This window comes from Babylonia areolata, chromosome 2, assembly GCF_041734735.1.
Source record: "Babylonia areolata isolate BAREFJ2019XMU chromosome 2, ASM4173473v1, whole genome shotgun sequence".
NCBI lineage: Eukaryota > Metazoa > Mollusca > Gastropoda > Neogastropoda > Buccinidae > Babylonia > Babylonia areolata.
In genome coordinates, this window is record NC_134877.1 from 6,169,344 (window position 1) to 6,194,343 (window position 25,000).

The window sequence follows — 25,000 nt, forward strand, 5'->3', positions numbered from 1 at the left end:
AGTGGTATGTATTGTACTCTTAAATCATACGAGACAGGACAGGACAGGACAGAACAAAGTGTACTTCATTGTCTTTCTCCTTTTGGGAAAAAAATGGACTCAATAAATCAGCCACATTGTACAGTCTTTAACGGTAGCTATGCTCTGCGATTTCAGAAATGTCAAGGGACAGACAGACAGACAGACAGACGCAAGGACAGAAAAGAAGGGAAGGAGTAAGACAGGGGGACATAGGGAAGGAAAGAGAGGGGCAAGCAGACAGACAGACAGACAGACAGACAGAGAGACAGATGGACACAGAGACACACAGAGACAGAGAGTGAAATATGAGGAGGTTAGACAGACAGCAAAAAGACTGAAAATATATTAAAAAAAAAAAAAAAAGAGAAAAGAGAAAAGTACAGAAATAGTGACTGAGAGAGAGAAGGGGCTTGGGGATAGCCAGAGAGTGAAGGAGAGATCAATTTGAGACTGAGACTGAGATGATTTATTCACTCAAGGACATAGCCCCATATGAATGAAGGGCTATAATACAGTATACAGATGTCACCATACTATCAGTAAACATTCACCATTTTCACAATTAGTTAAAGAAATTATGATAATACCGTTTCTCTGAACTTAAAAGCTGTGTGTAAATACAATGCGAGATTACGTATGACACCATCATCAGATGATGCCATCAATAAACATAATTTAAACAAACATGGACGTTCATAATATTTCTTTGGAATAAATCTTACGCGAAATCCATGCAACACAGGACACATCAAAACAAAATGCACTTCATCTTCATTTGACAGCTTGCACAAAGGACACAACTTCTCTGTGTGATCAACAATCTTATAACGATATCTGTGCATATGAATTTCAGAAATGCCAAATCTAAATCTTGTTAATAAAACTCGTAGATATCTTTCCATGTTAAACAAAAGACAATTCTTTACTAAATGTGAAGTATGAGATCTGTAGAGACAGAATCTATCACTTGAGTGAATAGAGAGAGAGAGAGAGAGAGAGAGAGAGAGAGAGAGGGTGGGGTGAGGGACGGAAGCAGGGAGGGAATTGAAGAAATGTTTTATGAAACCCGAATCCATTAGCCTCCAATTATTCAATTAAAAGCAATTAAGAACCGTCCTTCTCTTTCTTGTTTCTTGTTAACATTTAACTCACTTTTAACTGATTAGTTAATTATCAACTATGACCGGAAGAAAAGGGGTGCAGAGACAAGTGCGTTGCCCAAGACAGCGATGCAGGTTCACGTTTTGGGAAGAAACGATTATCTTAAATCTGTTTCTGACGTTAGATTATTAAAACCGAAAGCTCGGACCAGCCACCAGCCTATTTGTTTTGGCGGTTTGTCTGTTTGTTTGTGTGTTTGTTTATCGAATCATAAGGTTATTTTCGGTCTGTTTGTTTGCGTGCCCATTTATTGAATTATGCTGGTGTTATAATGCCGTTATTTCTTTTTGCGTGAACTTATATTTTAAGGTCATGATGATTTAAGTGATCGCCGATGTTCTGAACCATTATGATATTCAAGCCACCATCTAATATTCCAATATTCTAATATCTAAAAATATTTCTGATGTGTTAAGCTATGGCATAAGCTATTTTGGTGTTTTAAGTTATCATTGGCATTCTAAGCTGTTCTACAATATTTTTAAGCCTTGACGTGACATTTATTCTTTATTTTATCTAATTTATTTTAAAAATTTTTTTACCAATTTATCTAATTGTTTTAGCTATCTTGATATTTTAAGCCATTTATGATGTTTGACATTATCGTTGCAAGTCTGCGCTAGCATATATCTGAACAGTGTAGTAGGTATACAGAGTGGCCCAGCGGTCCACCGAAATTCGGCTAGGAACAGCGATATCCCACGTTGGAACATCGGATAGGATAGGGATGGTGGTTTACTTGAATGATGAACGATGATGAATGAATGGTATGGATACTTATATAGCGCCTATCCTCGGTAGGAGACCAAGCTCTAATCGCTTAACAAACACTGGGTCATTTGCACAACAGGCTGCCTGCCTGGTTAGAGCCGTCCAGTGAAGGCTGCCATTGGGCGCTCATCATTCGTTTCCTGTGTCATTCAGTCAGGTTTAAGTCACGCACGCATGCACACTGACATTAACATTTTACGTGTATGACCGTTTTGTTTATTTACTCCGCTGTGCATGCAGCCATACTCCATTTTCGGGGGGGGGGGGGGGGGGGGGTGCATGCTGGGTATGTTCTTGTTTCCATAACTCACCGAACGCTGACATGTATTACAGGATCTTTAACGCGTGTATTTTCTGCGTGCATATACACACGAAGGGGTTCAGGCACTATCAGTCCTGCATGATATGTTGACCTGGGAGAAATACCCACCCTTTACCCACCAGGCGCCGTTACCGAGATTCGAACCCGGGACCTTCAGATTGAAAGTCCAACGCTTTAACCACTCGGCTATTGCTTCCCCCAGCTTCCCTCTACATGCCCACCCCTGACCTACACCCCTAACCCCGTATCTCCAATGTGTTTTGGGTGAATTTGCAAGTGCCTGTGTTTCAGTGGAGAGGCATCAGACAAAGAATAAACAAATTATATTAATCCTTTAATAACACTTTATATAAAAACAAAACAAAACAACAACAACAAAAAACTGGTGCTCCTTGAAGCTATGTCAACATGAATACATGCCATGATGTGACATTTGTTATCTTGTTTATCTTGCTCTTTATTATCTGTTATTGTTCTTCATCTTATTATTACTATTATAAGTATTATCATATTGAAAAATAACCCTTGTATCTCAACAAATTAATGATTTTTCTTGATGATCATTGATGGACCAAATGTTTTGCTATGTGAATGTTGAATCACACTGATGTCGTGAAATGTCAAATATAACCTTGTGTACAAGGGAAAAAAAAGGAAAAAAAAAAGAATAAACAAAGTGGGATGTGGTGGATTATAGCCTGGTAACACTTTCTGTCTGCAAATAAGATCGCAAGGAAAAGAAAGAGATTCCCTGTCTATAAGTAAGTGGACAAATGACTTCCTTGATATAAAGAAGACGCCGCAAACAACACATCACATCACAGCACATCACAGCACAACACAGAACATCACAGCACAACACAGCACAGAACAGCACAGCACAGCACAACACAACACAACACAACATAACACAGCACAGCTCTTCATTACTATCGTTATGAAAGCTCAAGAAAAAATAATTACATACAACATATTAATGCTCAGATCGACCGAAGATATTCGCTCTCTCTTTTTTCTCTTCTTTTCAGCTTGCATATTGATGACACAGTGTAAAGTTTCAATCCCAATAGTTACATACATTAATATTTTAATATGCTGTTTAGGTATTTGACAAAATGACCCAGTTGCAGCCAATACCATTACAAATAGTGCTAAAGTTGATATCAATATCTCCAAAACAAGTACACATTTTTCAATTGAAATCAAACTTTTGCTTCAGTAAGGTGTAGAAATAAGCATTTTATATTTAGCACGCTTCCTTTCAGTATTTTTCTGGATTGGTCCTCCACTAGAAGAGCAAACAAGAACAAAAGCTGAAACCCTCCAAACAGTTCCATACTGACGGGCGAAACAGCCGATTTGTTAAAGCGTTGGACTTTCAATCTGAGGGTCCCGGGTTTGAATCTCGGCAACTGCGCCTGGAGGGTAAAGGGTGGAAGATTTTTTCCGATCTCCCAGGTGAACATGTGTGCAGACCTGCCAATGCCTGAACCCCCTTCGTGTGGAAAAAAACAAACAGAAGATCAAATACGCACGTTAAAGACCCTGCAATCCATGTCAGCGTCAAACACGTAAAAGCCCCCACGTGTATATACGAGTGGACGTGGGAGTTGCGGCCCACGAACGAAGAAGAAGAAGAAGTTCAACATCATCTAGATATTATAGGTATGAAAGCAATGTAGACTCTTATTACTGCAGATATTCCTCTTCTATTACCTCTGTGGATAATGCGAATAATATCATTTAACGAGTTCACAAAAGCAGAAACTTTGACTCTCTAAACCAATCAAAAGAAATGGCATGCTAAAACAAATCAGAAGAAGTGACATAATTATGATAAACCAGTCATAAGAAATGGCACGCTAAAACAAATCAGAAGAAGTGACATAATGATGATAAACCAGTCATAAGAAATGGCACGCTAAAACAAATCAGAAGAAGTGACATAATGATGATAAACCAGTCATAAGAAATGGCACGCTAAAACAAATCAGAAGAAGTGACATAATGATGATAAACCAGTCATAAGAAATGGCACGCTAAAACAAATCAGAAGAAGTGACATAATTATGATAAACCAGTCATAAGAAATGGCACGCTAAAACAAATCAGAAGAAGTGACATAATTATGATAAACCAGTCATAAGAAATGGCACGCTAAAACAAATCAGAAGAAGTGACATAATGATGATAAACCAGTCATAAGAAATGGCACGCTAAAACAAATCAGAAGAAGTGACATAATGATGATAAACCAGTCATAAGAAATGGCACGCTAAAACAAATCAGAAGAAGTGACATAATGATGATAAACCAGTCATAAGAAATGGCACGCTAAAACAAATCAGAAGAAGTGACATAATGATGATAAACCAGTCATAAGAAATGGCACGCTAAAACAAATCAGAAGAAGTGACATAATGATGATAAACCAGTCATAAGAAATGGCACGCTAAAACAAATCAGAAGAAGTGACATAATTATGATAAACCAGTCATAAGAAATGGCACGCTAAAACAAATCAGAAGAAGTGACATAATGATGATAAACCAGTCATAAGAAATGGCACGCTAAAACAAATCAGAAGAAGTGACATAATGATGATAAACCAGTCAAAAGAAATGGCATGCTAAAACAAATCAGAAGAAGTGACATAATGATGATAAACCAGTCATAAGAAATGGCACGCTAAAACAAATCAGAAGAAGTGACATAATTATGATAAACCAATAATTAAGAAATGGCATATGCTACCAGAAGACAGACCATGTTTGTGAGGAACTCCCTTTTGCTTTATTAATATGAATGAATAAAAAAAAAATACCTCACATTGGTGATTGTGAAAAAAAAAAAAAAAAGAAAGAAAGAAAAGAAAAAAAAAGAAAAGAAATCTAGTCTAACACATTTTTGATAATTGGATTAGACGCTGTATTATGATTTATAGAGAATCACAAAAAATCAAATGTATATCTTAAACTCTACATAATAAATTATATATATTATTTGGAAATGTAGATAACTCAAAATGATGGTTTAAAAAAAATGGATGGTACCCGTGTGTGTATGAGGGTGGGTGTGGTGGGGTTTGTCTCTCTCTGTGTGTGTGTGTGTGTGTGTGTGTGTGTGTGTGTGTGTGTGTGTGTGCGTGCGTGTTGGTGTGTCTGTGTGTGCATGTGTGTGTGTCTGTGCGTGTGTGTGTGTGTCTGTGTGTGTGGTGGTGGTGGTGGTGGTGGTGGTGTGTGTGTGTGTGTGTGTGTGTGTGTGTGTGTGTGTGTGTGTGTGTGTGTGTGTGTGTGTGTGTGTCTGTGTCTGTGTGTCTGTGTGTTTTTGTGTGTATGTTTGATGGAATATTTTCGTATTGAAAAAACAAGAAGTAAAAGGAGAGAGGACCTGACAGCCAACCCGTAGGCTCACCTACAAACACGGAAATTGCCACACTGAAAGAACTTTTTTTTTCTTCTCTGTTTTGTTTATTCTCTTAACGCCTAGTCTTCTTTTACCACCTGTTCCCTCAGCCTCCCCCCCCCCCCCCCCCCCCACCTCCTACCTCTGCCCCGCCCACCTCCCTTTCATCACGTCATCCTCAATTCATCGGAAATGTCGGAGGATGTCATTATCAGATAGATTAGATTAGATCACAACGTGTATGCGCGTGCATATATGTAGCGAAGTGTGCGTGCATTATGTGTCTACTTGTGTGTGAACGCACACACGCACACGCGCGCGCGCGCGTGAATTTGAACAATAACACCCGATGGGAACATAAAGACGTCTATATTGGAATCGGCAAAGAACCACAGCACCCACACCCGTTTTATGCGACCGTGAGGGATCTATAAACGTTCAGCATTTGGGGTTGTTTACTGTGAAGGGTTCATTTCATTCTCTCTCTCTCTCTCTCTCTCTCTCTCTCTCTCTCTCTCTCTCTCTCTCTCTCTCTCTCTCTCTCTGTGTGTGTGTGTGTGTGTGTGTGTGTGTGTGTGTGTGTGTGTGTGTTGTGTGTGTGTGGTTACTTTCTTCATTCTTTTGTTTGTTTGACTTGTATCTTCAGCTATAATTCTATTTTATGATTTGAAATATCTTTTCATTTTTTTTTCATAAAAAAGATTGTTTGTTTCTTTGTTGGTTTGTTTCTTTCTTCTCTTCCTGTCGTTCGTTCTCTCTGTTTCTTTTCTTCTTTTCTTCTCTTTCTCTCCCGACTTCTTTTATTTTTCTCTGGTTTCTTTTTCTTTTGTTATCATTTTAATTAAGTTCGTCCATTTCTCTAATCTTTTTTTTTTTTTTTTTGTCGTTTCTTTTTCCTTCTCTCTTCTCTCTCTCTCTCTCCCCTCTCTCTTGTCTCTTTCTTTTTTTCTTTTTTTTTAATTCGGTATTATTATTAAAAAAAAAAATCATTTATTTATTTATTTATTTAATACTATTATTATTATTATTATTATTATTATTATTATTATTATTATATTATATTATATATATATTTTTTAATTATTACTTTAAAAAAATCCCTTTATCACCAACAAAAAACAAGAACAACAACAACGACTAGAAAACAAAACCATTTTTTAATAAAAATTTACTTTAGACACTTGGAGAGGTTCCGGTCATCAAAGTATGTTTTCAGTTTCAGTTTCAGTTTCTCAAGGATGCATCACTGCGTTTGGACAAATCCATATACGCTGCATCACATCAGAAAGTATAACCGAACTCGCTTGCCACCGGGCAGGTTTCGAGTGGATTTCACTTACAGATTTTTGTCAGAGGACAATAGTTTTGTTGCCATGGGTTCTTTTATATGGATGTGAGACATGGACACTGATGGCAGAAACAGAAAGAAGAATCCAAGCATTCGAAACCAAGTGCTTGAGGAGACTACTACGCATCTCCTACAAGGAGCACAAGACCAATGACCATGTGCGGAACCTGGTCAGCAACCTTGTTGGGCCCCAAGAACCACTGCTGGCGACTGTCAAACGACGGAAGATGGCATGGTTTGGTCATGTCATACGATATAACACCCTCTCCAAAACCATCCTGCAAGGGACTGTAGAGGGAGGGCGCAGACGGGGGCGGCAGAGAAAGAGCTGGTCCGACAACGTCAAGGAATGGACCAAAATGACGATGCCAGATCTCCTCACGACAGCTGCCAAGAGAACGGCGTGGCGAGCTATGCCATCTTCCTCATGTCCCCCCAACGACCCCAGCGGTCAACGGAATGAGTGAGTGAGTGAGTTCTTTTTCAGTGCGTCATACGCGTACTGCACACGAGACCTCGGTTTATCATCTTATACGAAAGACTATACACGCTCAGTTTGATTTTCCAGTCGAACGTGCATGGGAGAAGATTGCGCGAGAACAGGGTTCTTCTTCTTCTTCTGCGTTCACTCGTATGCACACGATTGGGCTTCAGTTTACGTGTATGACCGTTTTTACCCCGTCATGTACGCAGCCATACTCCGTTTTCGGGGGGTGCATGCTGGGTATGTTCTTGTTTCCATAACCCCACCGAACGCTGACATGGATTACAGGATCTTTAACGTGCGTATTAGATCTTCTGCTTGCATATACACACGGAGGGGGTTCAGGCACTAGCAGGTCTGCACATATGTTGACCTGGGAGATCGTAAAAATCTCCACCCTTTACCCACCAGGCGCCGTCACCGTGATTCGAACCCGGGACCCTCAGGTTGAAAGTCCAACGCTTTAACCACTCGGCTATTGCGCCCGTCGATAGCAGGGTTCGAATCCAGACCCTCACGAACACTGTATAGGCAAGATAACCGTCTTAACCATTTGGTCACTTTTGCTCCTTACGTAGCTAGTCTGTCAGCATGGTTGTGTGAAAATGGCCTGAGCCACCACCACCTGACTGTGTTGGTTTGAAAATGAGTTCATTTTTTCCAAATTTTTCTTCATATTCATCGTGTGTTATGGGCAAGACGTAAAGATGACGATGACATCCTCTTCTGTTCAGTAGGGGGGAGGGGGGATCTAAAAGAGAAAAGTAAGTTAATGAAAATTTTAAACTGATGTCCGTACAGTTATGTAAGTATACGTGATTGCTTGACTGTTTGTCTCAATCTGTCTGTCTGTCGTTGAAAGATGAGAGAGAGAGAGACAGAGAGACACAGAGACAGACAGAGAGAGAGAGAGAGAGAGAGAGAGAGAGAGAGAGAGATGTAAAAAAAGAAAAAAAAAGTGTTTACTCCACTACCCTCGTGAAATACAAATTCGTGCCTGTCTCTCCAGCTCTCTCTACAGTTAGACCTACTATGTTTAAATTTCAATAAGAGAGAAAAAATGACATGTGACATGCATAAATTGCCATGCATACACACCGAATTTGCCTTGCAGGCGTTCCTTGTGAACGATAAAAATGTCCGAATATCACGCGTCTTCTTCTCTCTGTCTCTCGGTCATTATGTCTTTCTTTCTTTGTCTATGTCTGTCTCCTTCTTTCCCTCCTCCCTCCATCCTCACCTCTCTATCCTTCTCTTTGTGTTGCAATTATCGCATCCCCCCTCCTTCTTATCCTTGTCATCGTCATCATCATCATCAGTTGTCATCACCATCCATTCATAATTTCCTCCTTCTCCTCCTCCTCCTCACATTCATTTGTTCGTTTGTCCAATTATTCATCCATTCATTCATTCGTTCATTCATTTGTTCGTTCGTGTGTGCGTTCATTCGTTCATTCATTTATTCATTCGTCCATTAGCAGAACTCGGTCTAGGAGGACAAAGCCCTGCTATTGTGTCGCCTACGATGTGGCTGGACTGACCGCTTAGGGTACAGTCCTCGCTGCAAATTGTGCAGATGAAGCAGGCAGACTGGGAAGAGGAGGAGGGGGAGGAGGGGGAGGATAAGGAGGAGGAAAAGGGAGCAGGAGAAGGAGGAGGAGGACACGAATGAGGAGGCTGCTCTCTGTGTTTCCGACCGGCTCCGTTTTGTCTGTCTCCCAAATCGCCAGAGTTGTGTTTAATGGCCAGTTGTGTGGTTCACTCGTGAATGTCGAGTTGATCTCTGTCTGTGTACGCTGTTTGCTGTTTTGTTTTGTTTTGTTCCTTCAAGTCCTTGCCACACGATTGATATATGAAGACAACCTCTCAAAATCTATTTTCCTAACATACATTTGATATTAGAGTTAAAAGGGGAGAAAACAACAACAACAACAACAAACAACAACACAAAACTGAGGACATGGAAATTATGTTCATAGTACTTTTAACAAAACAAACAAAATAAAAACATATAATCAAAGAGAAATAATACAGTCAAGATTGATCATCCATTCTTTTAGTACTGGTACTACCTACTTTACTTTCATAACACTAAAAGATATTACGCACGTCTGTACTGTTATGATTGATTAAACTTTGACTTATGTTTTTTTTGCTTCTTCAATAAACTTAACTGTATCTTCTGTATTAGGCCTGTAAGTTCATAATCTGACAATAAAGTGGAAATAATGTTATGTCTTTTAGCCACATTTGAAAAAACAAACAAACAAAAAACCAAAAAAAAACCAAAACACTGCACTTTTTTTTCTCTCAGTTCATCATATGCTTTACATTGAATTAATTATTTTCATCATCAATGCTGGATAAACACGACAGAGAGAGAGAAAGAGAGACAGAGACAGAGAGACAGAGAATTCAGAATTCTTTTAATGTCAATAGCTTATCAGCCCTAATGACATGGGGGTACAAGAGAGAGAGGGAGAGAGAGAGAGAGAGCGAGAGAGAGAGAGAGACAGACAGAGACAGAAAGACTAAGACAGAGGGAGACATAGAATTCAGAATTCTTTTAATGTCAATAGCTTATCAGCCCTAATGACATGGGGGTACAAGAGAGAGAGGGAGAGAGAGAGAGAGAGAGAGAGAGAGAGAGAGACAGACAGAGACAGAAAGACTAAGACAGAGAGAGACATAGAATTCAGAATTCTTTTAATGTCAACAGCTTATCAGCCCTAATGACATGGGGGTACAAGAGAGAGAGAGAGAGAGAGAGAGAGAGAGAGAGAGAGACAGAGACAGAGAGAGAAAGAGAGAGACAGATAGTGTGTGCGTGTGCATGTGTGCGTGTGTGTGTGTTTTGAAAGATGTGGATGGCTTGTGAAAGGAACAAAGAACAAAGCTGGTCACAGGTCCGTGGTCATTTAAAGAGCTGCAGTGATGAAAATGTCCAGTGCTTGGCACATCACACCTCTTGAAGCCCATCTGGTTCATTTCAGTTATCGTCCGTGTGTGTGTGTGTGTGTGTGTGTGTGTTGGGGGAGGGGGGGGGGGTGTTGGAGGTTGGGAGAAGTAAAGAAAGGGTCTGTGTGTGTGTGTGTGTGTGTGTGTGTGTGTGTGTGTGTTATGCATGCACAATAAAGAGAGAGAGAGAGAGAGATAGACAGAGAGAAAGAGAGAGACAGAATTCAGAATTTTTTTAATGTTAATAGCTTATCAGCCCTAATGACATGGGGGTACAAGAGAGAGAGAGAGAGAGAGAGAGAGAGAGAGAGAGAGAGAGAGAGAGAGAGACAGAGACAGAGACAGAGAGACAGAGAGAGACAGATAGTGTGTGCATGCGTGCGTGCGTGCGTGTTTTGGAAGATGTGGATGGCTTGTGAAAGGAACAAAGAACAAAGCTGGTCACAGGTCCGTGGTCATTTAAAGAGCTGCAGTGATGAAAATGTTCAGCGCTTGGCACATCACACCTCTTGAAGCCCATCTGGTTCGTTTCAGTTATCGTCCGTGTGTGTGTGTGTGTGTGTGTGTGTGTGTGTGTTGGGGGGGGGGGGGGTGTTGGAGGTTGGGAGAAGTAAAGAAAGGGTGTGTGTGTGTGTGTGTGTGTGTGTGTGTGTGTGTTATGCATGCACAATAAAGACAGACAGAGAGAGAGAGAGAGAGAGAGAGAGAGAGAGAGAGAGAGAGAATTCAGAATTCTTTTAATGTCAATAGCTTACCAGCCCTAATGACATGGGGGTACAAAAGAGAGAGAGAGAGAGAGAGAGAGACAGAGACAGAGACAGAGAGACAGAGATAGAGACAGAGAGACAGAGAGAGACAGATAGTGTGTGCATGCGTGCGTGCGTGCATGTTTTAGAAGATGTGGATGGCTTGTGAAAGGAACAAAGAACAAAGCTGGTCACAGGTCCGTGGTCATTTAAAGAGCTGCAGTGATGAAAATGTTCAGCGCTTGGCACATCACACCTCTTGAAGCCCATCTGGTTCGTTTCAGTTATCGTCCGTGTGTGTGTGTGTGTTGGGGGAGGGGGGGTGTTGGAGGTTGGGAGAAGTAAAGAAAGGGTCCGTGTGTGTGTGTGTGTGTGTGTGTGTGTGTGTGTGTGTGTTATGCATGCACAATAAAGAGAGAGAGAGAGAGAGAGAGAGAGAGAGAGAGAGAGAGAGAGAGAGAGAGTTCGATGTTAAGTTTTTCCACTTTCAGTGGAAAAAAATGTTGGGATGATCAAGGAGTTAAGTCATTTTTGTTGCAAGCATGTATGTGTGGGTGTCAAGCATGTGTGTGTGTGTGTGTGTGTGTGTGTGGGGAGGGGGGGGGGGGGGGGAGTTTGTACCCCCTTTATGAGGGGCAATGGCCTATACTTGAATCAATTGTCCATACCTGTATCCCTGTTTTTCTCACTTCTTTGAAATTTGCCCCATATCTAAATTAAAATTAATTTATGATGTGCACTGTATACATTTAGTTTATGTCTCTTGTTGGTAGCAGCTATTAGGGGCATTTTCAACATTTCTCTTCCTATCTTCTGATTGTTCTACCGCACACTTGAATTGATTGAATGAGAGATGGAAGAGATGACAATCTAAGGGAAAGAACTACCTTTTCATGACTGCTTTCTGCAAAGGATGATTGCTTCCCCTTGTATGCGTTTCACCTGTGTTGCTGTTATCACCCATTCTTTCTGCTTGATAAGTGTTTGCTAACAACAACAAAATATTGACAGTAAAAAAAATGATTTTAGCAATTTCAAACAATTTTAATTAAAACAAACAATGTTTCATTTCCTTTCTTTTTTTCTTTTGCATTTCTGGAGCATTTTACAGAAATAACATTTACATTCTCTACACACATTAAACAGAAACCATCAACAAACTGAGAAATGTACAGTTATTCAAGATGAGATTAATACAAAGCATATGCACAAAGCTCTGCCAAAGCTGTTAGACAATTACACATCTTCGATCAAGATGACCAAAAAACATTCACACACACAAGCAAAAAAGACACTATGTCACACAAACTCACCATAAAAAACGAACACTAAAGTGCAGTAATGACATACATACAAACACATACACATTCTTACATCAACAACAGTCACAGTGTTATAAATAAAATCAAGTTCCATACTTTTTTTCTTTATCAAGGATACTTCAGCTCATGTTCTATGCTGTGGTTTACGGCTCAAATGATATTGATATTTACATGACTAGTGTGTAAAAATACTCCCCACAATAACATAAAACTATGTCTCTGATAGTATTACAGGGTGTCAACTTTTTAACTCACTCTCCTCTTCACTTGTGCTAAGTGGCAATGTGCTTCAAAATGTGAAATCAGAAAACTGACACAATGACCTGTCACGCAGATTAGATACATGTTTTTTTGGGTTTTTTTTTTCTGGACATCAGGTACCTCTTTAAAAATTTCTCTGGCAGGTGCTGTGTCTTGATTAGTTGATATTTTATATTATAATTGTGCATGTTTAATCTTAAGTCACATAATATCTTATGCACAATATGTCTCATGGAGAGACCAAAAAATCATTTATTTCTGACACATCAACACAACAATTTCATGACAAAAGAGTTCAGATTATATTAAGAAAGGGAACAAAAAGCAACTGCTAGTTTAAGTGCGATTGATTAACCAATGCTTCATCCCACAATTTATTCATTCTTAATCAAAAATGGAAAACAACGAGAAGGAAAAGGGAATATTGCAAACAAATTCACACCCACACAGATGTCACCATCTGATCAGCAGAAATGGGTTTTACATTATCAAAATGCCTTGACCTAACTGTCCACTCAGAGTTTCAGTTTCAGTTTCAGGTAGGTGTCAAAGCATGCAGACTGATTCATACAAGCTATACCACATCTGCTGGAAGCAGGTGCCCAATCTTCACCTAAACACAACATGCTGATCAGGCCTTGAAAGCCTATGCATGATTAAAAAAAGACATCCTGCCTGAACATTCTTCTTCTTCTTCGTTCGGGGGCTGCAACTCCCAAGTTCACTTGTATGTACACAAGTGGGCTTTCACGTGTACGTCCGTTTTTACCCCACCATGTATGCAGCCATACTCCGTTTTGGGGGTATCCAGAATGTTCTAGATACATGCAGTTGCTTGTCACTCTTCTGCCCTCCCCAACACTTGAAATGCATTTCTGAACCGCATGCACCAAAGGCACACAATTCCATGCTGCTTTTTTGCTCAGTGTTTCCCCATCAGCGTGCATTCAAGTAAATGATACGTACACAGGAAGAGAGTGCGAAATTTCCCAAGGCAGAGGAATGAACCCATACTCTTCTGCAGTTTCTGGATTAGCTTCTCTATAACCTCTTAGTTACTTGTGTGCAAGCTGATGCATTAACAATGCAGCAAGGGTTTGAAGTTGTGTGTGACGGGTGCAATAGCCGAGTGGTTAAAGCGTTGGACTTTCAATCTGAGAGTCCGGGGTTCGAATCTCGGTAACAGCGAGGGTGAAGGGTGGAGATTTTTCCGATCTCCCAGATCAACATATGTGCAGACCTGCTAGTGCTTCAACCTCCTTCGTGTGTATACGCAAGCAGAATATCAAATACGCACGTTAAAGATCCTGTGATCCATGTCAGCGTTTGGTGGATTATGGAAACAAGAACATACCCAGCATGCACATCCCCGAAAACGGAGTATGGCTGCCTATGTGGCAGGGTAAAAACGGTCATGCACGTAAAAGCCCACTTGTGTACATACGAGTGAACGTGGGAGTTGCAGCCCACGAACGAAGAAGAAGAAGAAGAAGAAAAGAAGTTGTGTGTGCCTTGTACAGGTCTGTGTATCTGTTTTCCTATCTGTCTTTTGTTGCTTACCACCCAGCCAGCCACAAGGACCAATCATGTTGGGGCTGGCAAATCTGTAAATACTGGATCCTTGTTTGTCGTACTTGCTTGTAACTGTCACTGTTAGGTTCACTTCACTTATATTTTCTAGTTTTATCAGCAGCAAATATCCTCCCGCTGCTGACGCTGCTCGTGGTGGTGGTGGTGGTGATTGTGGATTCAACTGGCGCTGGCTGCAGGGAAGAGACTGGGGAACCAGTAGAGACGTTCCGTGCTGTCCTGGTCGTCCACCCATGCCATGCCTTCCTTCACCAGGAAATCCTGTCGCAGATCAGCACAAGATCAGGTGAAGGCCAAAGGAACAGTTATTCCTCTCATCAGTAATGAATGATCAGCACAATATCAGGTGAGACCAAAGGAACAGTTATTCTTGTCATCAATAATGAATGATTAGCACAATATCAGGTGAAACCAAAGGAACAGTTATTCCTCTCATCAATAATGAATGATCAGCACAATATCAGGTGAGACCAAATGAACAGTTATTCCTCTCATCAATAATGAATGATCAGCACAATATCAGGTGAGACCAAATGAACAGTTATTCTTGTCATCAATAATGAATGATCAGCACAATATCAGGTGAGACCAAATGAACAGTTATTCTTGTCATCAATAATGTGTGATCAGCACAAGATCAGGTGAGACCAAAGGAACAGTTATTCCTCTCATCAATAATGAATGATTAGCACAATATCAGGTGAGGCCAAAGGAAGTTATTCTTGTCATCAAATTCAATAATGAATGATTAGCACAATATATTATAAGGTGAGGCCAAATGAACAGTTATTCCTCTCATCAATAATGAATGATTAGCACAATATCAGGTGAGACCAAAGGAACACTTATTCCTCTCATCAGTATGAATGATTAGCACAACATCAGGTGAGACCAAATGAACAGTTATTCCTCTCATCAATAATGAATGATTAGCACAATATATTATAAAGTGAGGCCAAAGGAACAGTTATTCCTCTCATCAATAATGAATGATTAGCACAATATTAGGTGAGACCAAAGGGACAGTTATTCCTCTCATCAATAATGAATGATCAGCACAATATTAGGTGAGACCAAAGGAACAGTTATTCCTCTCATCAATAATGAAACACCCCTTTTCTTTTTCTGCTTGCATATAAATTATTTGTTTACCTATCAATAAGGATTTAAAAAAAATAATTTTATGTGTGGTTTCCTTTTATTATATTTTTCTGTGTCTTTCATAAAGAACGTGCCTGCACTGTATTGTTTTGAGTATGTCATAAAAATGTATCTTTGGTCAAAGTGGTAGACATACACTTGTTAAAACACACACACACGCACACGCACACACACACACACACACACACAAACACACACACACACACACAAACACTGCAGATCACAGACAATAGAGGGGATACTCACCAACGCCCGATGAGAACGCTCATCCTCCCATTTCAAGTCCTTCAGGAGCTGAGAGTGGGACACATAACCCGACTTCTGTAAGAGAGAGAGAGAGAAAAAAAAAATCACAATGAAAATTTTTGCACAAAGGACATAGTGCCAGTAGTATGAATGTCCTCATTTCAAACCTTGCACAAGTCCTGAAAAAGAGATGTTCAAAAGCATTCAGCCCGCATACTGCCTGGAAGTTAAAAAAAAAAAAAAAAAAAAAAAAAAAAAAAAAAAAAAAAATTTAAAAAAAGGAAAAAGACTGGGGAGTTTTCTGCAGGAAAAAGGAACTCATAAAAAATACTTCTGGGCTACACATGCAGACACACAGCCTTCTGGACTACACATGCACACAGCCTTCTGGACTACACACACACACAGCCTTCTGGACTACACATGCAGACACACAGCCTTCTGGACTACACATGTACACACAGCCTTCTGGACTACACATGCACACAGCCTTCTGGACTACACATGGACACATAGCCTTCTGGACTACACATGCACACACATAGCCTTCTGGACTACACATGTACACACAGCCTTCTGGACTACACATGCACACAGCCTTCTGGACTACACACATACACACAGCCTTCTGGATAACACATGTACACACACAGCCTTCTGGACTACACATGGACACATAGCCTTCTGGACTACACATGCACACACATAGCCTTCTGGACTACACATGTACACACAGCCTTCTGGACTACACATGTACACACAGCCTTCTGGATTACACATGTACACACACAGCCTTCTGGACTACACATACACACACAACCTTCTGGGCTACACATGCACACACACATAGCCTTCTGGACTAAACATGCACACACAGCCTTCTGGGCTAAACATGTACACACAGCCTTCTGGGCTAAACATGTACACACAGCCTTCTGGGCTAAACACGCACACACAGCCTTCTGGATTACACATGTACAGACAGCCTTCTGGACTACACATGTACACACACAACCTTCTGGGCTACACATGCACACACACATAGCCTTCTGGACTAAACATGCACACACAGCCTTCTGGGCTAAACATGCACACACAGCCTTCTGGGCTAAACATGTACACACAGCCTTCTGGACTACACATGCAGACACACAACCTTCTGGACTACACATGCAGACACACAACCTTCTGGACTGCACATGCACACATAGCCTTCTGGACTACACATGCACACACACACAGCCTTCTGGACTACACATGCAGACACACAACCTTCTGGACTACACATGCAGACACACAACCTTCTGGACTGCACATGCACACATAGCCTTCTGGACTACACATGCACACAGCCTTCTGGACTACACATGCACACACACATAGCCTTCTGGACTACACATGCAGACACACAACCTTCTGGATTACACATGTACACACAGCCTTCTGGACTACACATGCAGACACACAACCTTCTGGATTACACATGCAGACACGCAGCCTTCTGGACTACACATGCACACACAGCCTTCTGGACTACACATGCACACAGCCTTCTGGACTACACATGCACACACAGCCTTCTGGATTACGCATGTACACACAGCCTTCTGGACTACACATGCACACACAGCCTTCTGGACTACACATGCACACAGCCTTCTGGACTACACATGCACACACAGCCTTCTGGATTACGCATGTACACACAGCCTTCTGGACTACACATGCACACACACAACCTTCTGGACTACACATGCACACACACACAGCCTTCTGGATTACACATGCACACACACAGCCTTCTGGATTACACATGCACACACAGCCTTCTGGACTATACACAGCCTTTTGGACTACACACAGCCTTCTGAACTACACACAGCCTTCTGGATTACACATGCACACACGGCCTTCTGGACTACACATGCACACACACAGCCTTCTGGACTACACATGCACATACAGTCTTCTGGATCACACACACACACACACACAGCCTTCTGGACTATACACGCACATTCAGACTTCTGGATTTCACACGTTTATACACAGCCCTCTGGAGTACACGCACATAAAGTCTTTCGGACTACACATGCACACACAGCCTTCTGGACTACTACACACACACACGCAGCCTTCTGGGTTCCACACACAGCCTTCTGGACTACAAGTGCACACACAGCATTTTGAATTTGGCAAGTGCACACTCAGCCTTCTGGACTACATAAGCACACAACAGCTACCAACAGCTGTGCTGCACGAAAACTCAACATGCCATCCAGCTACACCACAACCAGCACACACACACATAAACACATGCAGATAAACACAGAAACATACCCACACACAGAAACATCTGCACCCAAAATCCCCCCCCCCCCCCCCCACACACACACACAGCCGATCACTGAAATGAATTGACTGTTTCTCTCTTTCTCTTTCTTTGTCGGTCTCTCAAATGCACACACACATACACACACACACACACACACACGCACACACACACACACTATACACTCTACCTGCGCCAGCTGCAGAATGTTGGTGTGGTCCATGGTCAGCTCTCCAGGCACCGACTGCACCAGCTGCATGTTGCCCACCGCCAGCACCGTGAACCCGTTGCCAAGGATACGCAGCTTCCGGATGGCGCGCATCATGTCATCCCTGGAAGGGAACACAGTGGAGAAGGAGTGACGGAGTGAGAGAGGACATGAGTGGATAGTTTGCAACACAGACAGACCTGGAATCATTTGTGATGTCTAGTAATGAGCAAATATGAGAGAGAGAGAAAAAAAAGAAAAAAAAAAGAAAAGAGAGAATTTTAAAAAGGCCTTCCAAACTTGTGTCAAATTTACAACAGTGTAATATAATAATGCCAACCTGAGTAATAAACTTACCAGAATTAAAAAATAGACAGAACATTTCAGTGATAAGTTGTTATTACTAACAGTGGTACGATGACTCTTTAGTGTGTATTGATGATTAATGATGTGGCTGTTGGTTTGGGTATTTTGTGTGCTGTTAACCTCCGAAAACAGAGTATGGCTGCCTACATGGCGGGGTAAAAACGGTCATACACGTAAAAGCCCACTGATGTACATGTATACGAGTGAATGTGGGAGTTGCAACCCACGAACGAAGAAATTTACTAATTACAAGATGCTTCAAATTATATGGCACATTTTTTGATTTTCTATTTTGAACCAATACATAAGGCACTGCATGTCATAAGGTGAACATCAAAATAATAAACATGAAGTCAAGCAGCTGTTGTCTTGGTGGATCGATTACTTTCTCTACTACAGCCATTGGTTATAATGAATGTGCAATATGTAGGAGGAATAATGTGCAATATGCAGGATGAATGTACAATGGAATATGTCTAATGCTAACGTCCATATTCTAAATATATTTCTGTTCAATAATTACGATGTAATAATTAATTGCAATGTTTTTAAAAGCGAATATGTGAAATGCTTTTATTTGAGAACATATGTTTATTACTCTTGTGTGGGGTGGGTGGGGGTGGGGAGGTGGGAGGGGTGGGGGGGAGTGGGGGGTGCGGGTGTGTGCTGATTATCTGGTTGCGGTTTTCTGCAATTTATCTTTATCCTTATCTTATCTGTCTATTATAATCAATGTGCAGTATAGTAGGCTATGTTTATAATTATATTCAAATAATGTTTCTTAATTCTTTCTGTTTTTACATTAAGAATACTAGTTATTACCTGCAGTGTGTGGATGTATGTATGAAACGGTGTATGTGATATTTTTTTACATTTGTATCTTCGTAATATTCGTAAAAGCTGTTGTTGACTTTTACAGTTATGGTCCCCATGTTGTTTACTTGTCTATGTTGTGATAATGCACCTGACCAAATTTCTCCAGTTGGAGATAATAAAGTTATTCTTATCTTATCTTATCTTATGTTGAAGCCATGCTGAAACCCCAATGTCATCAACAGACCTCTTTACACATGCTGTGTCATCCCTTCTTACTGGAACGTTTCCATCCACTTTCAAAACTGCAATCGTCCGGCCTCTTCTGAAGAAACCCAACCTTGACGCAAATATTTTGAAAAAATTATCGACCAGTTTCTAACCTTCCTTTCCTGTCCAAACTCCTAGAAAAATCTGTCCTGAAGCAGCTCAACAACCATCTTTGTTTCAACAATCTCCTTCACCCTTTTCAGTCTGCATATCGTGCCGACCACAGCACCAAAACCACTCTCCTTCACATCCTGAACAATTTACTGCTAGCATCCGACTCAGGAAAATTTTCCTTTCTCACTCTTCTCGACTTGTCAGCTGTCTTTGACACGACAGACCATTCAATCCTTCTTTCCTGTCTTCATTTTACATTTGGCATCAACGGCACTGTTCTCAACTGGTTCAAATCTTATCTCACTGATCGATTCCAGTCTGTCATCGTCGATAATTTCCAGTCTGAACCTGTTAAAATCAAACACAGAGTCCCACAAGGATCTGTTTTAGGCCGAGTTCTCTTCACACTGTACACTGCTCCTCTTGATGAAATTATCAACCATCACAATGTTAGTCATCATTCCTATGCTGATGACACTCAACTTCAGAAGAGTGATACCCCTGAAAAATTGTCCTCGCTCTTGCAAGAAACATCTGAATGCTTCCTGGACATTCAAAACTGGATGACTCTAAATAAGTTACAATTGAACACAGACAAAACCGAAGCAATGATCAAAGGAACTAAACAAAAACTCTCTTCCATCACAGCTGACAAAATCAAACTTGGCAGCACATCCATCCCTCTTTCCAGCTCAGTCAGGAACCTTGGCGTTGTCCTTGACAACACACTGTCCATGCAAAAAATTTATCAGTCAGACATGTCAATCCTGCTACTGTCAATTGCGACGCATCAGTTCCATTCAGAAATATCTGTCCACTGACACAACATCTAGACTTGTCGTTTCTCTCATTCTCTCTCGCCTTGATTTCTGTAACTCCCTGCTGTCTGGTTTGCCTGCTTCATCCATTCAGACCCTTCATCGCATACAAAACTCTGCTGCCCGACTTGTCCTCAGAAAGAAAATATCTGAGCTCATCATCCCTCCTATTTTGCAACATCTCCATTGGCTCCCTGTCTCTCACAGAATAAAGTATAAGATCAGCACTCTATGTTATAAAAGTATTCACAAATATGCCCCTTCCTATCTCTGTGGCTGCTTTCACCTCTACACTCCATCTCGCTCTCTACGATTGGCTTCAGATCCACTCTGTTTACACATACCCAGATTCAAACACTCCACAGTTGGACGTCGTTCTTTCTCTGTCTCTGGACCTTGTATTTGGAATGAACTTCCTCTTTCACTTCCTCAGGTCTCCACACTCAGCTCTTTCGTCTGGCCTTAAAACCCACCTCCGTGCCCTACCTCTTTCTTGTCTTCAGTTTCTTCAGTTTTAGAGTTATGCATGCATGTGAATGACTGGTGCGAAAGCGCTTAGATTTGTCTCTGCACAAGATTCAGTGCTATATACCATCATTATTATTATTATTTTTTTTTTTCTTGTCTGCTCTGGCAATCTCTGTTTTCTTCAATCTGTGGTGTATATGCTCCCCCTAGTGTATTATTTTGGAATGGTTTGATTTCATTCAGATTCATAGGGAAGTTTCATTGACTTTTAACCAAAACAAATGTTACACTTCCAGATTCCGAGGTTAACCTCTGTATGATTCTGATTTACAGTGTTCAGCATTTTAACAGATTTAACTGTAAGGCCTACATTAGGCATACTGTACCATATTAAAAGACTCACGTGTTCAAGTTGAGGTAAAAAGTATTTTATTACTGTATTGTAATACTATTGTATTACCGGAGTCATCATTTTTTCATCTATTGTATTACAGTTCATAAAATAAGCAGTCAATAATGCGCACACATGAGCAACCAATGAAAGTAGTCAAGTTCTTTAAAACTAAAGGAAAAAAAAAAACATAAAAGAAGAAAGACAGACAAAACTCACAGGCTGATATCCTGGGAAGTTCGGCCTCGTGATGCAACAACTCTGTCCCTCAGTTCATCAAGACTGATCAACCCTGCATATAAAAAAGGAGAACTAAATAATCAAATATACCCCCAAAAATGTAGGTCTTGTCCCCCCCGTCTTCAAAAGGAAATTTTCTATCTAAAATTACGTTTAAATAACATACTTACCATGACCCTACTAGTGCAGACTCCGGCAGGGGTCTGACATTCCTGTCCTGTGCAAACTACTATCCGCCTATGCAGAGAAAACGAAACTACGGCTGATAACCTCCCGGAAGTAGGTAACCTCCCCTTTGTCCTGCTGACCCCATTGCCTAACTCTGCTGTTACTCAGACTAATATCGGCACTTCCACGTTGAATTAGAATGGTTTACTGGAATAAATGACTGGAAGAGAAACACAGAGAGAGGGGAGGTGGGGTGCAAAGGGAACAGTGGAAGGAAACAGGCATACAATGACGCATTGTATTATCATTTTCTAGTCGCAACAGATATGCTCATGTGAAATTTAGACTGCTGTCACTATGGAGAGCTCATTCCTACCACCCCTATGGTTTTTTTGGGTTTTTTTCAAGGTATTTGTTGTTTTTGTCTTCTTACCATAGTGGATTTCCTTTTGTTTTTTCTTTCTTTTTTCAAAAATAATTTCAGCAAGAATTTTGTTTCTTTTGCTGTGAATTTCATTTATAAAAAAATTCCTTACTTCTGCTAACACATGCCATACACAGGTGCTCATCTTACAAATTACTTGCATCCAAGACTAGGACTGGTAGAAGATACCTGAACTGCAACAGGTCTCACCTAAACAGATGCTCTAGTCTATCTAAAAATACCCCCAAAACACCAGTACTCTGCCACACATGTGTATTTATTTACATCCATTCATTTTCTTTCTTTTTTTTCAATAAAAAATAATAACTATACAAGCTCATGTTTATGCTAGAGAAGTACAAACATACCGCCATATATACAATATATATGTTCATACTTAAGCATACAAACATTCATAATATTGTAAATGTGTATACCTCCATTCCTGTGACTGGTAGCCAGACACACCTCTACAATCTGGACACCCAGCTCATAATAGAAGTCACCAACACCCAGCATTTCTGCCCAGAAGCCTTTGCTGGCTGTAAAAGCAGAGCGGAAGAAGAAAATTGTCAATGAAAAAATTTACTTGTTGTTCCAAGAATTCAATGGAAATATATCAAAAATCAATTCTTTGCAAATAATATACTGTCTGGTTGAAAATATGATTCTGCTTCTTGGAAGTATTTTTCTGGCCTTGAAAACAAAACTCACCACAAACACTGAAACCAAACAGTCTATGACATTATTCCATTTACTTGCAAAACGATTTTTGGACTTAAGCATTTTTGCATGTGTCAGCTCTACCAAAGACTGGTCTTTAGCCAGCGAAAATTGCTGCACATCTTTTTCTTCATTAGATCAGCTTTACTTTGCACAACACAAAACAGAGACACTGCAGACACACACACACAAAAGCACAGACACCACAATGAAACAGGCATTCATGTACACACAATGACACATGCATGGTGATGCTCATATAGATGCACTGACACACACACACACACACACACACACACACTCACGCATATACATGTATATATACTTACATGCCAAAGGATCCACACCAATAGAAGCACACATTTCCTGAAACTGCAGACGGAACTGTGGATCCTTGCGAATGTCATCTTTGTGTTTGGCTGCAAACTCCTCTAAGTTTGTTTTAAAGACCTCCATCTGTTTTGTCATCTGAAATAATAATCATAATAAAATAAATTCAGGATGCATCAACACACATATATATGTAAATTTATAGAGACCAAACAATACCTGTCCTACTGCATATATGTAGTTAATCACTGCAAGAATGTAATATATATATATAAAAAAAACACAAAAAATTACTAATTATACAAACACTTATTTTCAATTATCATTTCCTATTCTTTGAAAAACAAACACAGAACAACAAACAACAGGTTACAAAAGTATAACTCAGCCCACCCTCTCCCCACTTCCCTAACCCCCCCCCCCCCCCACACACACACACACGCACACACACACAAAGCAAACAAACAAAACAACAACTGAATACAGAACATGCCTGTTCTAAATCTTTTGGTCTGGTTATTTTTACATGAACACAAATTTTGTTTTACTGTTAAGTGTTATCAATACACAATGAATAACTGTATATATATATATATATATATATATATATATATATATATATATATATATATATATATATATGTCACAACCCGTAAGGGGTTGGCCATGAACCCCCGCCCCTTCCCAGACTAGCTAACGTCCCGACAACACAAACACGGAGACACAGAAAAGTTCAGCTCGTTTTACTGTGGTCATGCAAACATACATAAATAAATGAACACTACAAACCCAAGCATTACTCACACACACACAAAAATAACCTCTGTCTAACTACAGCACAACACAATTTGCAATCAACTGCAGCGTTAGTTCTACTCAAACACGAAGCCAGAGTTCAGACATTTGCTGACAGCCAAAGAAGGACCACGCTGGTAGTTGCTGGCTGGAGCTGGTCGGGCAAGAGGGACAGTGGGAAAGTGGGAGCGGGAACGGGAACGGGAGTGAGGGAGTTTCGGGGTGACACGTTAGAAGGGGGACGAGGACCATTCCAGACTTATCCCGGAGACCCATCGAAGGCAGGGGCACGGAAGGGAGGGAAACAGGAAAACCTGTCACCAGGTAAATGGGCACACCGCTGCCCAGGGTGAAACACAGACCCACACACACAGAAAGAAGGGGGTGACAACGCACACACCCCACTACTTCTGTAGGACGACACCCAACAGCTCCCTCGCTGGAACGGTGATCCGTCTCTTGACAGAGCTTGGCATCAAAAGCCCAGAGAAATCTTTCTCTCCCCACCATATAGACTTCTGAACTCACTCAGAGTTCACAAACCGTTCAGGAGAAGGGACATGACATACACATATCCTCAGATATGCACGTGTAAAAGCATGAAGGGGAACAGAGGGGGGTGAAGGAGAGGGATGGAAAGAGGGGGAGAAGGGAGAGAAAGAGAGGAGAGGGAGGGAGAGAAAGGGGGAGAAGGGATGGAAAAGAGTTGCACATGAACACAAGCATATCAACCGTCACGAGCCG

General features: G+C 40.8%; 1 protein-coding gene across 1 annotated transcript in view; it reads right to left on the bottom strand.

Annotated features, from left to right (window-relative positions):
* Window positions 1-12,284: 12,284 nt before the first annotated feature.
* Window positions 12,285-25,000, bottom strand: part of LOC143297034 (vacuolar-sorting protein SNF8-like) — a 13,728-nt gene continuing 1,012 nt past the window's right edge. The window contains exons 3-8 of the mRNA XM_076609203.1: window positions 23,461-23,599; window positions 22,846-22,950; window positions 21,796-21,868; window positions 18,319-18,460; window positions 15,797-15,871; window positions 12,285-14,650 (exon numbers count right to left, since the gene is read on the bottom strand). Of these exons, the coding sequence (XP_076465318.1) occupies window positions 14,549-14,650; window positions 15,797-15,871; window positions 18,319-18,460; window positions 21,796-21,868; window positions 22,846-22,950; window positions 23,461-23,599 (636 nt within the window). The 3' untranslated portion in view covers window positions 12,285-14,548. The remainder of the gene's footprint in view (window positions 14,651-15,796; window positions 15,872-18,318; window positions 18,461-21,795; window positions 21,869-22,845; window positions 22,951-23,460; window positions 23,600-25,000) is intronic.